This window comes from Fusarium sambucinum, chromosome I (assembly GCF_050947815.1).
Source record: "Fusarium sambucinum isolate potato_lamoka chromosome I, whole genome shotgun sequence".
In the NCBI taxonomy this organism is placed as follows: domain Eukaryota; kingdom Fungi; phylum Ascomycota; class Sordariomycetes; order Hypocreales; family Nectriaceae; genus Fusarium; species Fusarium sambucinum.
This window is the reverse complement of record NC_139294.1, coordinates 6,515,434-6,531,710: the sequence shown is the minus strand read 5'-3', so window position 1 is coordinate 6,531,710 and position 16,277 is coordinate 6,515,434. Positions and strand designations below refer to the sequence as shown.

The 16,277-nt window shown below is 48.2% G+C and overlaps 3 protein-coding genes across 3 annotated transcripts; 2 read left to right on the top strand and 1 right to left on the bottom strand.

The window, feature by feature from the left end:
- Window positions 1-2,465: 2,465 nt before the first annotated feature.
- FSST1_004814 (mono-functional DNA-alkylating methyl methanesulfonate N-term-domain-containing protein) lies at window positions 2,466-6,830 on the top strand (the record flags this gene model as incomplete). Its single annotated transcript, XM_083231027.1, has 5 exons — window positions 2,466-2,696; window positions 2,919-4,034; window positions 4,088-4,599; window positions 4,648-4,964; window positions 5,020-6,830. 5 exons carry the CDS (start codon window positions 2,466-2,468, stop codon window positions 6,828-6,830), a joined length of 3,987 nt encoding a protein of 1,328 aa, XP_083088244.1.
- Window positions 6,831-7,696: 866 nt separating this feature from the next.
- Window positions 7,697-11,035, top strand: FSST1_004813 (translation initiation factor eIF5B; the record flags this gene model as incomplete). The annotated part of the gene is made up of 4 exons (XM_083231026.1): window positions 7,697-8,149; window positions 8,227-8,727; window positions 8,782-10,742; window positions 10,792-11,035. 4 exons carry the CDS (start codon window positions 7,697-7,699, stop codon window positions 11,033-11,035), a joined length of 3,159 nt encoding a protein of 1,052 aa, XP_083088243.1.
- Window positions 11,036-11,812: 777 nt separating this feature from the next.
- FSST1_004812 (heat shock protein 70 family) lies at window positions 11,813-14,537 on the bottom strand (the record flags this gene model as incomplete). The annotated part of the gene is made up of 5 exons (XM_083231025.1): window positions 11,813-12,088; window positions 12,141-14,103; window positions 14,201-14,232; window positions 14,390-14,451; window positions 14,525-14,537. 5 exons carry the CDS (start codon window positions 14,535-14,537, stop codon window positions 11,813-11,815), a joined length of 2,346 nt encoding a protein of 781 aa, XP_083088242.1.
- Between the last annotated feature and the right edge of the window lie 1,740 nt (window positions 14,538-16,277).

Below are 16,277 nucleotides of genomic sequence, written 5' to 3'. Positions count from 1 at the left end.
CTATACAATGCCACATGTGCAAGTGTACCGAGTCAGCAGTTTACATATATACATCAACATTTTATATGTTCGTGTTTATAGTCTAGTTTGTTTAACATTAAACCGATCCAGTCACAACTCATAATATCATGTTTAGCCTCATCAGCGTAGATCAACGCCCAATTCGACTGCATGAGGAGTAGTAAAACTTAAGAGCCGCTCCGCTCTACCGATGCTCTGGTTCTCGAACGCCACCAAAAGATCGCTGGGTAGAAAGTTAGAAACTACCAAAGTATCAGGCAGGGTAGTAGAAAAGTTGGCCAAGAGGCATAAGAGACGAAATTAGTGAGACAGTTTATGACATCTAGGCCCTACTCTTCTTAGTTTATTTATTCATAGCCTAAAGCTCCAAGGCTAGCTGTTCTGCTACCAACTAGCTCAGGTGACATGTTATTTATTATGGTGTGCATACAAAAGGATTGTACGGTAGTAGGCCAAAAGTCTGACCCCACTTGGCATTTTCCCACCTTAAATCGCCATTTTATTACCTTTTTAAAATTAAATATCTAATAAAATAAAAATACTATATTAATAATATAAAATCTATTATATAGTATTTTATAAGAAAAATCTTTTATATATAGAAAGTTTTTTTATAACTATTTTACTTATAAAAATATATAGCTTTAAAGTTAAAGAAAAAGTTAAAAATTACTTATAGGGGACTTATAGGGTATTCTTAAAAAATTATAGAAGGTAATTTTTAACTTTTTTATTTTTCTTAACTTTAAGCCTTATTTACTTTATTAATAAAATAGCTATAAAAATACTTTCTAAATAAAAAATATTTTCTTTATAAAGTTCTATATATAGGTTTTTTTTAATAGTTATAGTATTTTTTTTATAATTTAATATTTAATTTTAAAGATATAGTATTTTGGTGTAAAATGGGCTATAGGGTCAGACTTTTGGCGTAGTACTGTATTCGTATTGTTGTAACCCAATAACAAGGGTTATCTAATTACGCTGTGGTCTCTCTACTATTGTCGTACAGTACTAATGCATGGTTCGTTCATGTGTCTTGAGCCATTGTCGGATCGTGTCATAATTGCTAATGAAGCATGATGCAGTCAGTGTAGGGATCCGGGGTTGAGTGGTAGGCTACCGGTGACAATTCTGTTGTCTTACCCAGCTGCGGTCGAGATTGGAAGCCCTGTTAAGCCTCAGTGGAGATTGTGCTGACTTGGGGCTCGGACAAACAGCCCAGTGGGGCATGAATCTAGTTGCGGGACCTATTTTCATGAGAATTACTCCAAGGCTACCTACTCCCCAAGATCCAGGTAGTGTGTTTATGTTACTGGTGGTTCTGAGAAACTTAAGGCCTGACTAGTACAGACAAGGTACCTAGGGTGAAACCGGGTTGTTGAGTGACCATGGGAAGGCAACTTGCAGAACAGGACAAGGATCAATTCCAGTATTCAGCATCTATGGACAGCTAAAGTGCAATTATCCCGGCTTGACGACAGACCGAGAACTGATCACACAGTTACTGTACGCCTAAAAATGTGGGTCAGGGTCTGACGGGGCGCTAAAATCTATCCGCCCCGGGCTTGAGGATCGATCACAATTCAGATGGACTCGACGGGCTGGACCTGACCCGAACTCATTAGGTACAAACTAGACTACTGCCAGGCGAGTAGGCTAGCTTCCGTAGCAGGTAGGTGTATCCAACGCCTCCTACCCGGCATGGAAAACGCACAAAAAAGGTGGGCCTCCACTCGCCTCTCTTCAGCTTCGGAGCCTCACCCACGCCTCTCGAGTTGTTTTTAAACAGCACAGGTCAGATCAGGTCAGATCAAATCTTGGCCGATTTCAGAACCATCGGGCTCACTTATCTGTGGCTTGCTCTGATTTTTTATCCTCCGAGACATATTTGCTCTCCATCTACCCCCTAGAGCCAATCTCAATACGAATGGGGCTTTTGTCTAATATCAGTTTGCCCTGATCAATAATCAACTCTCCTCCCGTGTACTGGAGTCTTTACTATACCTCACTTCAAAATCGACCACTTGCTCCAGGATATATATCTCCTGGCATTACCGCAAGCCCCTACCTTGCCGTTCAATCGACCAAATCAATATTGGCTGTCCACGATTTGTGCTTCAACCTTTACCTGATCGACAGACCGTTACTAGGCGATATTCTAGCGGCGCCAGACTTGGCTGGTGTTGGACTGGCGCAGACACCCATCCATCGGACTACCCCAAACACACCAGACCACAGCAGTGCTGTACAGGAGGGGGACTTGCACGGACGACGCACCCAACACTTGCAATGCCCCGTGCGGAAGTTGTCACTTGTTCGTCCTGAAAACCACTTCCCATGTTCAAAACCTTCACCACTGGCATTTCGGCATATTTCTCCTGATTCCAGGAATCACTCCGAGCTCCGCTTTGGCCATTGTTTGATGCCATGAGGAGTTCAGCATGGCTTTCCAGAGCAGTGTTCTTAGAGATGGCGAGTGGGTGACGCAAACAGTCAGCTTCCAAGATGCTTTAAAGGCCTCCTCTTCTGTGCCCAAAACCGCATCTGATCATCATACCGAAAAACCTGCCTGTGGCATTCTTTCGAGGACTATTATAGAGAGTCCCGTTGTTCACTGGGTTCTCCCAGTGTGGTTGCGGTCACGCTCCAACAACGATCTTGCGTTTATCGGGGTAAGTCATTTTCCTTTCCGTACGAACTATATCTGGCGCGCACATGTCAAGCTATTCCTTTATCCAAAGATCTATTCATTGGTAGAACAAAGCTTGTCTTGTATCTGTTGATGTTACTTTTCATGCTACCTGGACTGGGATTGTGGCCGAGCCCTCAATATCACTTTGGCAGTGTTTGCCATAGCCTAAACCTACAATGAGAGTTGTTACTGATTGATCCAGGATCGCTTCGTTCAAATTAGTGAACTCCGTGGGGATGGGCAAGTCCACGAGGTTATCAGAAAAGCCGATTTTGGCACACGAATTCGCAATGCAGTCGTCCTTGGAGCACGTCCAGATGGCGTACGTGGCAATCCGACCAAGACCGAAGATCCTGATGTTGCTATGCAAGACGATGATATAGTGTATCAAGCTGACGCGCACCATGTATTACCGCCGCAACTCCTGGTGCTGATGCTCGAGACTGGCGATGCTGTTTTCCTATTCATTCAACAACGTGCAGATGGAACGCTCGAGTTTGTGACAACAAAGTACGAGAGTCCTAGAAATCTACAATTTCTGGGATACCATCTTGCTATTGACCCCTCGTCCCGGTACATGGCCGCTGGGTCTGCCCAAGGGGCGTTTATTATCTACGAGTTGGAGTCACTTACCACTATGGATTCACAATTCCGCCATCATGGCTCATTCAAACCTGTCAAGGGAATTAGAGTTCGGGCAACGCAAGGCGTCATACACAAGATGGAATTCTTATACCCACGACCCGAGGATGACTACCATATCATCCTTCTTCTCATTATCATTCGACGCGAAGTCAACAAGCTGACTCATATATCCCGCATGGTCGTCTATGACTGGGAGCTCGGCGATGAACTAAGCACTGTCTTCCAGTCAGAGAAGGGAACTCTTCTCCCAAGAGAACACCGGATGCCTCTTATGATCATCCCCCTCCAACTCAATACTGCTTTCTTTGCGGTCTCGGAACATTGCATTGGTATTGTCAAGAATGCATTCACTGGACAAACAATCTTTGACACCATCGCGACTAATCCTCCTGGACAAACCAACTTGCATCATGGAGCCTCTGAACCCCTCTGGACAGCCTGGGCGAGACCGTTCAGGCTTAAAACATGGTGGGTCAAAATTGACACTATTTACTTAGCCCGTGAAGATGGCATTATTGTTCAGATCGAGATTGATGCAGCGGCTCTAGTTCCCTCTGTGCTCAACGTCGGAACGATCAACACCAATATTACGACTGCGTTCACCACCGCCTATGATGTCTTCTCGGATATGCTTGTGATTGGTGGCGAGTCGGGCCCAGGGGGTATTTGGAAGGTATTTGTCTCTCTGCTCGTGAAATGGACTTGAATAACGTCTAGGTGCTATAGATCGAAGCCCGTGCCGACCCTCTGCAAGTTAGTGTTATACCGAATTGGTCACCCGTTGTAGACCTTGCCACCACAGACACAAATCTCTCATGGGCGAGAGATAGCACACATAAAGAGATTTCAACCAAGCGCAAAAATCCTACAAACCTGAAACAGAAACCAGATCGCATCTTCTGCACTTCTGGCCGTGGACCTCGGTCAAGTTTGACAGAACTGAGATGGGGTATTCAGGCAAGGATTGGACTGGAATTCGATTATGACCAACCTGTTCGCCAGTCATGGATGTTTCCTATGGAAGTTCAAGGCGAGAAAGGTTTTTATGCTGTCCTGTCGTTGCCACATTCTTCAGACGTGCTTCATTTTCCGGCTGATCTAAGCAACGCCAGCGCTTTGTCCTCAGATGCTTGCCCATTTGATACCTCATCGCGAACAATCTCAGCGATCCAGAATAGCCAAGGAACGATTATACAAATCACTGAAACGTCCACAAGCTTTATTGCACCCTTTCAGAGGTAGGAGAATTGTATTCCGGCCTTTACGGATGGCTAACAGGACCTTAGTTCACGACACAGTCACGATGAGGTTTGTGGGAAGACCTCGATAGTAGCGGACCATGCATCTTGCCTTGAAGATATGATAGTACTCTCTTCGCATGACGCCCACGGATCGCGGCTAGACGTCTTGCGAGTTGACGAAATGAATCTATTGCACTCAACCTCATTTGATGCCAAGGGCGAGATAACGTGCTTGGGCCTCTTCAAGAAATCACCCGAGACCTACATTGTGGCAGGTTCTGCCAAAGACGGCATGCCTTACTTGACGATATATTCACTTGATGGTCAAGAAATGAGCAGCAAGACCCCCTGCCCGAATCTTGGTGAGTGTGGTGCTTAGACAGGCTAGATAAAATGGGTGAACTGACAATTTAGAAGATGCTGCCGACCAAGACCTTCTCTTCCAGACAGAGGCATACACAAGTGTTGACGCAATCGCTGATACCGCCGAAAAGACAATTCTAGTGCTTGGCACGAGGACTGGACACATTGTGACAGTCAAGCTTGAAGGCGACCTAGAGCACAGTTCGTTCGTAATTGAACAGCTCGGTCTGTCACCTGCCAACGTATTTGCGACGTCTGGCCGGTTCAATGGAAGTCATGCTGCTTTGGTTTGCTGCGACAACAATCTATCGATTGTTACTGACTTTTCGACAAAGACATCCAAATTTCTGACCAAAAGCCGAATCTGGGCTACCGACTCTAATGAGCAATCAATGCCATCACCGCCCATTCACTCGGCCTTTTGTCTCGAGAATAGTCTCTCTGGCTACAACCGCCACATGTCTTTGATGTTACTAGCTGGGTCACAGATTCTTCTTGTGGATATATGGCCTCATGTTGGCCCAGTTCCTCGCAGTATTCCGCTCGACGGGACACCAATGCGTCTTATCTACTCTAAACAATGGAAGGCCTTGGTGGTTGCGCATTTAAAAGACAATCGGCCAACACTTTCTTTCATTGACCCTGACACGGGGGAAACCATCTCAGTAGCGACCAACAAGGACAGGCAACCATCTGATTACATCTCTGGCCTTGGACATCCAGGAGACAGGATATTTGGCTTATACGAGTGGTTCTATGTGAAGGATGGAATGACATTCCCATTCATCATTGTGACCACCCAGCACGGTCGGTTGATGATAGTTTCTGTAAAGGCGGAGAAAGTCGAGGGTGCCAATGGGCCGACAAGGCAATTGCAATACTGGACCAGATATAAGAAGAAAGGCTTTACAGAGCCAATTTACACGGTTGTTGGAGATGCTGTGGGCCTTTTGTTCTGTGTTGGCAAGGTTCTCCATTGGGAAGTTCTCGACCTCTCCGAGAAGAGACTCAAACCGATGAAACAGATCAAGTTGGATTCTCCAGCTACGTCACTTCGTGTTGAAGGTCATAAAGTCTGCGCATTAACTGCACAGCACTCTTTACAAGTCATTGACCTTGAAGTGGGATCAGAGGAGACTCAGGCGTCCATCATACACAGCGACCGTATAACACGGTACACAGGGCATGTGATGGAGATGGGGGATTCTGAAGAACAACCGGGCAAGTGGCCCGTGAGTGTGATATCCACTCCACAAGCTGGTCTTGCTGGAGTTTGGATCCCTTGGGGCCAACGCAATAAAGAGTTTGAAGTTGTTTTCGAGGGTGTATTGCCCACATCAATCAGGAGATTCCGCAAGGGGCAAACCCGTCCCTTTTGGTTGGCAGTTGACCGCCAGCGGCGATACGATACCCTGTTCAGCACGACTGACCAGGCCGAAGTTTTAGGAGTTTCACTTGATGGATCACTTCAACATTTCTCCCTGATAGGCATGGATCTTTGGCGTTTCCTTCGACTCATACAAAACCTGGCATATCACCACCCGGACGTGTGCCCCTTTGCTCGCGGCAACCAGTCTTCAATAGACGACGACATGGAACTCGATCTGGATTTAGAATTGGAGCCTCAGTCTTATCCAGACATGATGCATATTGACGGCGACCTGCTCAAACGTTGTTTCGATTTGAACGCATTGGAAAGCCTTGTGTCCATTGGCGATGGCATCGATTTGCTTTGCGAATACTTGGACGGAATCGAAGATGGTATTCACACGGAAGGTTTTCGGGACAATGGTGTTGACGGACAGGAGAAGTATATTGAGCTGGGCTACAAGATACTTGATTATGTTTTGGCTCCGCCAATTTGATGAATAACAAGGGATTTACAATGAGACTAGGGGGTTAAAAGTTGTTGAGAACATGATGAGTATAGATAGGATATTAATAAAGTACAATCCTCGGCGACTTTGATGCAAAAATGTTGAGTCTATAACACAGGCATGTGCATTTCCCTCGCTCTGTAGCTAAGAGTCATGTCATACAATCTTCATGACCGAAATATGAAGTGTTAGTTGACCTGGCATGTGTATTGGATTTACCTGACTGCCTAACATCAAGGTTGCCTACCTACTACGTCGGTAGGTTTTGACTCACATCATTGGCTTACATAATATAGCAAATTCACAAAATAATCATGATTCCTGGGTTTTTCTCCTCATTGCCCCGCACTACATGAGAGAGAAGCCGAAGAGTTAAAATGTCGTTTAGAGTTTGGCATGTACTTGAATAAAGAAGAAGTTAATGATGGGCTGAAATGATCATTAACAAGATAATTAGCATACAAGAATAAGTGTATCTCTGCATTATATTTATATATAACAAAAAAAAACCCAACAAAGTTAGATTCGCCACGCAAGAAGCCCTGTCTGGCATTGTATGATTCTCGAGTGCTAAATTGCCCCGCCTTAAACCTGTTGCAGCCACTGCAGTAGGCCTAAACCCACTCACTCCCACCCTCAAACCAACCTGACCATCCAGGCGCTCTTCTGCTTGTGTGAGTGACCAAGAACGAGCATTTGGTTGCCGTGTTCGTTTGACAACTTTTTTGTATTTTAGTTTTTGGGTTCTGGTACTTCGCCTCCACCCCAAAAATTTCCATAAATACATCTGGCTCGCTCGCCTACTCCGACGACCGTATCTCGAGTTCCAGTCAACTGACAAGCCAAACGCCGAGATGCCGCCCAAGAAGAAGGGAAACAAGAAGAACCAGCAGGACGACTGGGAGGCCGAGCTGGGCGAGACTATTGCCCCGCCCGCTGCCGCTGCCGATGGTGCCGATGGTGACGCCAACGGCGACGACGATGAGGGCGGCGCTGGTGGACTGATGGCCACCCTGCGCAAGAACAAAGAGAAGCGCAAGAAGAAGGGCATTACCGAACCCGAGCCCGCCCCCGAGGAGCCTGCTGTCGAAGAACCTCCCGCCCAAGCCCCTGCCGAGGCAAACATCGACGATGAGTTTGCTTTGCCAGAGAAGAAGGGCAAGGGTGGCAAGCAGAACAAGCAGCCTGCTAAGAAGGCTGAGCCCGCTGCCGCCGCCGATGATGATGCCGAAGGTGGCCGTATCCTGACCAAGGCCGAGAAGGAAAAACTCAAGAAGGAGCGTGAGAAGCAGCGAAAGAAGGAGCAGGTATGTTTGACTGCCGATACTTTCTGGCATAAATCACTTGCATATATATGTGTAAGTTACTGACAATTCTCTACTAGGCCGCTGCCAAGAAGAAGGGTGGTGCTGCTCCCAAGAACGAGCCCGCCAAGCCCGCCGTTGCCGAGGAGAAGGAGGAGGCTGCTCCTGTCGAGGCTGCCCCTGAGCCCGAAGCTGCTGGAGGAAAAAAGAAGAAGCTCCCCGCCCATCTTGCCAAGCTTCAGAAGCAACAGGAGGATCTCAAGCGTCAACGAGAAGAGGCCGAGAAGGCTGACGCCGAGGCCAAGGCTCAGGCTGAGGAGGATGATCGCCTTGCTGCCGAGGAAGAAAAGAAGCGCGAGGAGGCCAGAGCCTTGAAGAAGCAGAAGGATAAGGAGCGCATTGAGCAGCTCAAGAAGGATGGTAAATACCTTACCAAGGCTCAAAAGGAAGAGAAGGCTCGAAATGAACTCAAGCTTCAACAGATGTTGGCTGCTGGTATTCAAGTTGGCCCTGCCGACGGTGGTGAGAAGAAGAGTAAGCCCGCAGACGCAAGAAGAAAGAAGGGCCGTGGTCAACAAAAGGTATGCTCAGATGCTGCAAAGATGTCAGTATAAGCACAGGCTAACACTTGACAGATTGACGAGGAGAAGGCTCTTGCAGAAGCTGCTGAGCGAGCACGAAAGGAGGCCGAGAAGGCTGTGAAAGAAGCTGAGGAGAAGGCCGCCCGCGAGAAGGCCGAGGCCGAAGCCAAGGCTGCCGCTGAGAAGAAGGCTGACGAAAGTGACATTGAGGACGACTGGGAAGCCGCGGCTGCCTCCGACGATGATGTTAAGGACAGCTGGGATGCTGACTCTGACGAAGAGGAGGCCGGAAAGGAGAAGGAGAATGGAAAGACACAAGAAGACTCTGCCGAGGACGACTCCGAGGATGAATCTTCTGAGGACGAAGCTGTCACAGCCGCAAAGGCCGCCGAGGCACAGCGAAAGCGTGAGGCTGCCGAGCGCCGTGAGAAGGCTCACCAAGCTGCTCTGGCTGCCCGATCTAAGGACAACCTGCGATCACCAATTTGCTGTATTCTGGGTCACGTCGATACCGGAAAGACCAAGCTCCTTGACAAGATTCGACAGACCAACGTCCAGGAGGGCGAAGCTGGTGGTATTACTCAGCAGATTGGTGCCACGTACTTCCCCTCTGAAGCCATTAAACAGAAGACAGCTGTCGTCAACCAGGACGGCAAGTTCGAGCTCAAGGTTCCCGGCCTTCTTATCATCGATACCCCTGGTCACGAGTCTTTCTCCAACCTCCGATCTCGTGGTTCTTCGCTTTGTAACATTGCCATTCTGGTCGTCGATATCATGCACGGTCTCGAGCCTCAGACCCTTGAGTCTATGCGCATGTTAAGAGACCGCAAGACTCCTTTCATTGTTGCCCTCAACAAGATCGATCGTCTCTACGGCTGGAAGCAGGTTGCCAACAACGGTTTCCAAGACAGTTTGGCCCTCCAGAGCAAGGCTGTCCGTAACGAGTTTGAGACTCGTCTCGAGAAGACAAAGATTGCGTTCGCTGAGCAAGGTTTCAACTCTGAGCTCTTCTACCAGAACAAGTCCATGTCCAAGTACGTCTCGCTTGTGCCCACTTCGGCTCACACTGGCGAGGGTGTTCCCGACATGTTGAAGCTTATTGTCCAGCTTACTCAAGAGCGCATGGTCGGTTCTCTCATGTACCTTTCTGAGGTTCAAGCTACCGTCCTTGAAGTCAAGGCCATTGAAGGTTTCGGTATGACCATCGATGTCGTTCTCTCCAACGGTATCCTGCGAGAAGGTGATCGTATCGTGCTATGTGGTACAGAAGGAGCCATCAAGACAAATATTAGGGCACTTCTCACACCAGCACCCATGAAGGAGCTTCGTCTCAAGTCAGCATATGTCCACAACAAGGAGGTCAAGGCCGCGCTGGGTGTCAAGATCAGTGCCCCTGGCCTCGAGGGTGCCATTGCTGGTTCTCGTCTGATGGTTGTTGGTCCCGACGATGACGAAGATGATATCGAGGATGAGGTCGAGGCTGATCTTGCTGTTCTCTTCAACCGCGTTGAGAAGTCTGGTCGCGGTGTCAGTGTCCAGGCCTCGACTCTGGGTTCGCTCGAGGCTCTGCTTGATTTCCTCAAGGACTGCAAGATTCCCGTTGCCAACGTCGGTATCGGACCCGTCTACAAGCGCGATGTCATGCAGTGTGGTGTCATGTTGGAGAAGGCGCCAGACTATGCTACTATGCTATGTTTCGATGTCAAAGTAGACAAGGAAGCTCAGCAGTACGCCGATGATCAGGGCATCAAGATCTTCACTGCCGATATCATTTACCATCTGTTCGATTCCTTCACCAAGCACATGGAAGCGCAGATCGAGAAGAAGAAAGAGGAATCCAAGTTGCTAGCTGTCTTCCCTTGTGTCCTCAAACCTGTTAAGGTTTTCAACAAGAACGATCCCATCGTCATTGGTGTGGATGTTACTGAGGGTCAGCTCCGAATCAACTGCCCTGTAGCTGCCGTCAGGAACAATCCCACAACTGGTGTTAAGGAAGTTGTCAAGCTGGGCAGAGTGTAAGTTTTATCATCATTATTTTGTGTGGCCGAGAACTAACTTTTGCAGTACTTCTATCGAGAGAGAGCACAAGCAGATCCCTGTGTGTAAGCGAAAGGAACCTTCAGTCGCTATCAAGATCGAGATGGGTGGCAACCAGCCCATGTACGGTCGTCACCTCGAAGAAGAGGAGACTCTGTACAGTTTGATCTCAAGAGCCAGTATCGATACTCTCAAGGAGTACTACCGAAAGGAAGTAACCAACGAGGAGTGGCAGCTAATCATCAAGCTCAAGCCCTTGTTCGACATCTAATAAGCGACCAGATCTACCAAAAAGTTAAGAGCCTGGTAGTTTGTGAACTTTCTCGCCATCGTCGGCGCCGGGAGCTCGGTATTTCCCAGTACTCAAAGCTATATCACACAGTCAAACAACGTGGAGGCAGGGAGAGCCAGCTCCCTGCGCGGGGAGAACAGTACGAGTCCTATATTGCATTCTAAGGCGAAGAGATCGGAAAAGAAATTGCATCCATCTTGTTTGAAGATAACGGTGTATGGTAGTGGTTCGCATTTCCAGGACGACAAAAAAAAAAGGGCTGAGGGCTCACGAGGTCGAAGGAAAAAAGAATTCCTTCAGCCGATGTGACCATATAGAAGGGAGCTTTATATCCAAATCAAAGTTGAAATTATTAAAAGTGCTGTTCCATGTAATATATTAGGTGAAGAATCTACAACGACTTGATCATCTACAGGTCATGTTTCTTTTTTGAAGGATTTTGCTCATGACTGAATATTGTTAGATATCATGTATCCCTCACTCATGTGCAACGAATGATAAATGATCAAAACTTAAACCAAACTCGAGTGTATGGATACTAACTACTAAAGGTGTAAAAAGTGGTCTAACGTTCGGGTAACATATCCGTTATGATGATCCTCCCTTCTCCAAATAAAACATAGTCGTTGCAACCATATCGCATATTCTATCTCTTCCCCGTCCGATCCTGGTGGCATTTCTTTTTCAACATCCGCACGTAATCTTTTTTAGGCGTCATTCATCTCATATCATGCATTGCTCCCCTTTTCTCATAATTTACTGGGGGTCGGCTGTGCCTTCAGTCTCCTGAGCGTCGGCATCTTTCATCTCCTGGTCGGGGGTAGCCTTCTCGGCTTCCTGAGCCTTGCGAGCATCCTCCTCAGCCTTCTTCGCAACCCGTTCGGCCTCGGCTTTCTCCAGAACGGCTTGTCGCTCGGCCTCGACTTTCTCAAAGTGACGCTGGACAATTGGGCCAGCCATGGCACGGATCTCGTCGATCTTAGCAACGTACACACCCTTAGTGGTATCCTCGCCCTCTTCATACAACCAATCCTGTAATTAAAGTAAGCATAAATCGTCTCGTTATGGTGCAATATCAACATACCTCAGTAGCCTCGAGTTTAGCCTTAATAGTCTCCTTCTCCTCCTCGCTAGCAAACTCAGAGTACTGCTCGTCAAGCTTGGCACGGAGGTCGTAGATGTAGGCCTCGAGCTCGTTCTTCTTCTCCTCGGTGTCGGCGACAAGCTTGTCTTCCATCACCATGGCAGACTCCTTCTCAAGAAGGCTGGCCTTGGTGGAGTCGTCCAATGAAGCACTGCCAGTGGAGATGGGCAGGTCACCCTTTCGGACCTGCTTCTTGACCTTGCGGGTCTTCTTGGGGGCATCCTTATCAGTTTCCATGGCCTTTAAGGAGTTGTACGTTAGCGATCGGGTTTCATAAATTGAAGTTTCTAAATCTTCATTGACGGCAGTAGCAGAACAGGACGAAGAACGGCCACCGTCATCGACGCGTTGACGCTTGGCGGGATAGGTAAGACTATCATCTCCAGCAGTTGCAACCGATGAAGTAGATGCCGAGTCTTCTGAAATGACAAGGGGGGAACTTGAAGCCATAGGTGGCGCAGTAAAACTCACATCGGGGTCCTCGTTGACCTCCTCCTCGACTTCCTCCTCCTCGACATAGTAGCCAGTCTCGACGTTGAGAACACCGTGAATGTTGACACGGGCCTTAAGCTTGCAGATCATGAAGTCGTCCTTACCATCTGCCTTGACGTTCTTGACGGAGAAGCGGCCGATCCAAGGGTTAGTCTTGCCGGGGAGCAGCTCGGGCTGGGTGTATCGAGCCTCGAGATCGAAGGGCTGTTTTCGGTAGAAAGTAAGAATCTTGGTGGAGGGCATAACGTTGCCCTTGTTGAAGACAGTCAAGCTGGTGTCCTCATCAGGAATATCGGGGGCCTTCTCCCAGCCAAACTCAATGGGGTAGCTGATGATGTCCTGAACAGCGAAGTCTCGGACACGGAAAACAGGAGAAAGAATGGCACAGCTGAAAGCGGAACCACGGGCAAGGGCCTCATCGGCGTTGAGGGTGAAAGAAAGAGTCTTGCCGAAGAAGGACTGGATGCGCTCCTTAAGAGCGGGAACACGAGAACCACCACCAACGACTTCGATGATGTCGATATCGTCCTTGGTGAGCTTGGCCTGAGACAGAGCCTCCTCAAGGGGAAGGTGGGTTCGCTGAAGGAGGGGCTCAATCATGGCCTCGAACTCCTGGCGGGTGATCATGGCGGAAGCATCAATATCGTTCATGAGAGACTCAATGTTGACGGGGGCCTGCTGGTTGGCAGACAGGATCTTCTTGGTCTTCTCGGCGGCAGCGATGGTACGGGCGAGAGCACGGCCGTGGGTCATGATGTCAACCTTGTATTTGCCCTTGAACTCCTTGGCAAGGTGGTCGACAAGAGCGCGGTCGAAGTCTCGGCCACCGAAGTCCTTGTCCCAGGTAGTGGCCTTGACGGCGAGCTCACCCTTCTTGAACTCGACAATGGAAACAGTGTAGCTGCTGTGTCCAATGTCGATAAAGCAGACTCGGCGAGCCTGCTCCTCGGGAGCGGGCAAGTCGAGCTTTGTGATACCCCAGCCAAGAGCGGCAGCAGTACCGTCGTTGATGAGGCGCAGGACGCGGAGACCGGCGATCTCGGCAGCATCGATAAGGGCACGGCGCTGGACATCAGTGAACCAAGGGGGCACACTCATGCAGACATCTTGGACAGGCAGCTTCAGCTCGGCGCCGGCGGTCTGCTTAATCTTGCTCAGGTACATGCCAACCAACTGGGTAGCTGTGAAGTTCTCCTTCTTGCCCAGGTAGTTGACCTCGGCACCGACCTGGCCGTTGACATCGACCAGAGGAGCGGTAACATATTGCTGCTCAACCTGAATATCGGGGTCGTTGAATGATCGGCCAGCGAGTCGCTTGAGGGAGCTGACGGTGTTCTTGAGGTTGGAGATCTCCTGGGTCTTGGCGGCCTCACCGAGGTAGCGAGACTTGGGTCCGAATCCTACCAGGGAACTATGAATCAGTCAGTATGAAATATTCAAGAATCATGGTGGGGTTGCTTGAATTTGCGCGACAAGCGACAAGTTGAAGCAAGTAGGAGATGACATACGGAGTTGCTCGGTTTGAGACTTCATTGGTGACCTATATCAAGACAAAAAGAGTCAGTCAAAAGCACTACTAATGCTATCCATCTATCTCGATGTCGATATATGAGCAAGAGCGACGAGGGAGTATGGAGGGGTAAAGCGGTCGGTCGAGATAGATTAGATAGCGGGAAAGACAACGAGGGTATACGCACAACATCGACGCCACGGTTTCGGGCAATGGCAATGACGGTCTTGAGGGTTCCGAAATCGATTCCTGTAAGCGGCAAGTTAGGTTTATTGTCTTTATAACGTCGTGTGTGACTAGTTGAGAAGGAAGGGAAACTTACCAACGACACTCATGATTGCGGCTGGTGGGGTTTGCCCCGAAACACGATATTAAGGTAAAAAGAGGAGGGGGGGAATATAGTTGAGCGATGCGCAGGAAAGCTCAGAAGAGGGAAATGAAAGGGATCGCAAAAAAAGCGGAAGATGGGGGAGAGAGGATCGTGAGAATAGAGGTAGTGTATGGAGGGGGAGAGTAAGGTAAGGTCGACTTGGTCGGGCGGCGGTTGGTTGTTTATGGTCCGTCCTTGGTCCGCTAGGTCAATTTTTTTTTATGGTGGAGGGGCAGCGAATGGGGGATGCCGCTTGCCTACTGAAAGTACAGAACTGAAATTTTCAAATGGCACCTTTCTTTTCAGTGGGTTGAGTCCTCAGTACCTGCGGGTCTATGCACTACACACCAAACAACAGCGTGGAGCGATGATGTAAGTAAAGTAGACGTTACTTTTCTTTTCCTTTTTTGTTTCTGTCAAGATTCGATTCGTGTTTTTTTTCTTAATGAGGCTTCTTCTAGAAGATACGATATTCTTTTCTCTAACAAGAAACAAAGGATTCAACGTTGAGATGGTGATTTATATATTCATGATAATTCCTTCTAGTGGAAACACCACACAACACGCACCAGGGATGTTGTGGTCACGTTAAACAATCAACGATGGACTTTGGTCGACGCTAGAAACGACGATAGATTTCTGTGCGATTCTGTCACCAAAAAGCATGTACCTTTTGAGTCAAGGTACTGGGTACCTTAATCAATAGTGGCTTAGTATTCCTGTACGCAATCAATTGCCTTACAGTGGATTTCAGGGATTCTCCCCACTAACTGTGTGGTACATACATGACAACCAAAACGCAAGGCACCAATCTCGAAACGTCGATACCCTTGACTTTTGAACGTGTCAAGGTTGAACGAGACATGGAAGATACTAATTGCATCAGATTAGGAGAGAAAGATTATTGCCCCTCCCCCGCTGTTCCGTCACCTTGAAAAGGGTGAGTAAGACCTTGATGGAGGGGCAACATGTTGCGTTGCGTCTTTTGATATTGATAGTGATAAAGAACCTTGCCACATGGAATAGTACATACATCTATCGCAATTCACTTGGCGATATTAACTACAACACAGTCACGGTCATTCTTTCTCTCCAAATTTTATTGACCAAACTGTTTCTAAACCGGGCCCGATCCTCCGGGCATGACTAAGAGCAACCCAGCCTTTGAATTTGCATGATCATGACACAGCCAAACAAACCGTGCCAAGATGTCGAAAACTAATATCATGCATTTTCAACTCCGCCGAATTATTGCCTTGAAAGTCTCTTCCAGGTGGCCGATAGGCTCACCGACAAAGCTCACGTTTTCTCACCGGTCTACCTATTGAGTTTATATAGTATACTACCCAAGCATCATAAAATAGATATGATGCCTGTCTTGAGGTAATTTCGATACGGATGTAATTTTGATATAGCAGCACCAAAGTTGTCTGGTAGCAACTGCAACCTAACTGGACTGGACCCTGGTCAGCTTGTTCCTTCATCTTCATCTCCCAACTGACGAGCCCTGTGTGTTGTCATGGCCCATGCGGCTCCAGAATTGCGGGGTAGACTTTTGTCACTGTGGACATGATGATGTGGGATCGACAAGCACGGGCTGCTTGCTTGTTGTTCGAGATAGCTTCATTATCAAGGTAAGAGTACATACAAAACTTGCGAGTTTGAGCCACCGACACAAGGTAAACAAATACCACAAAGCGACCAG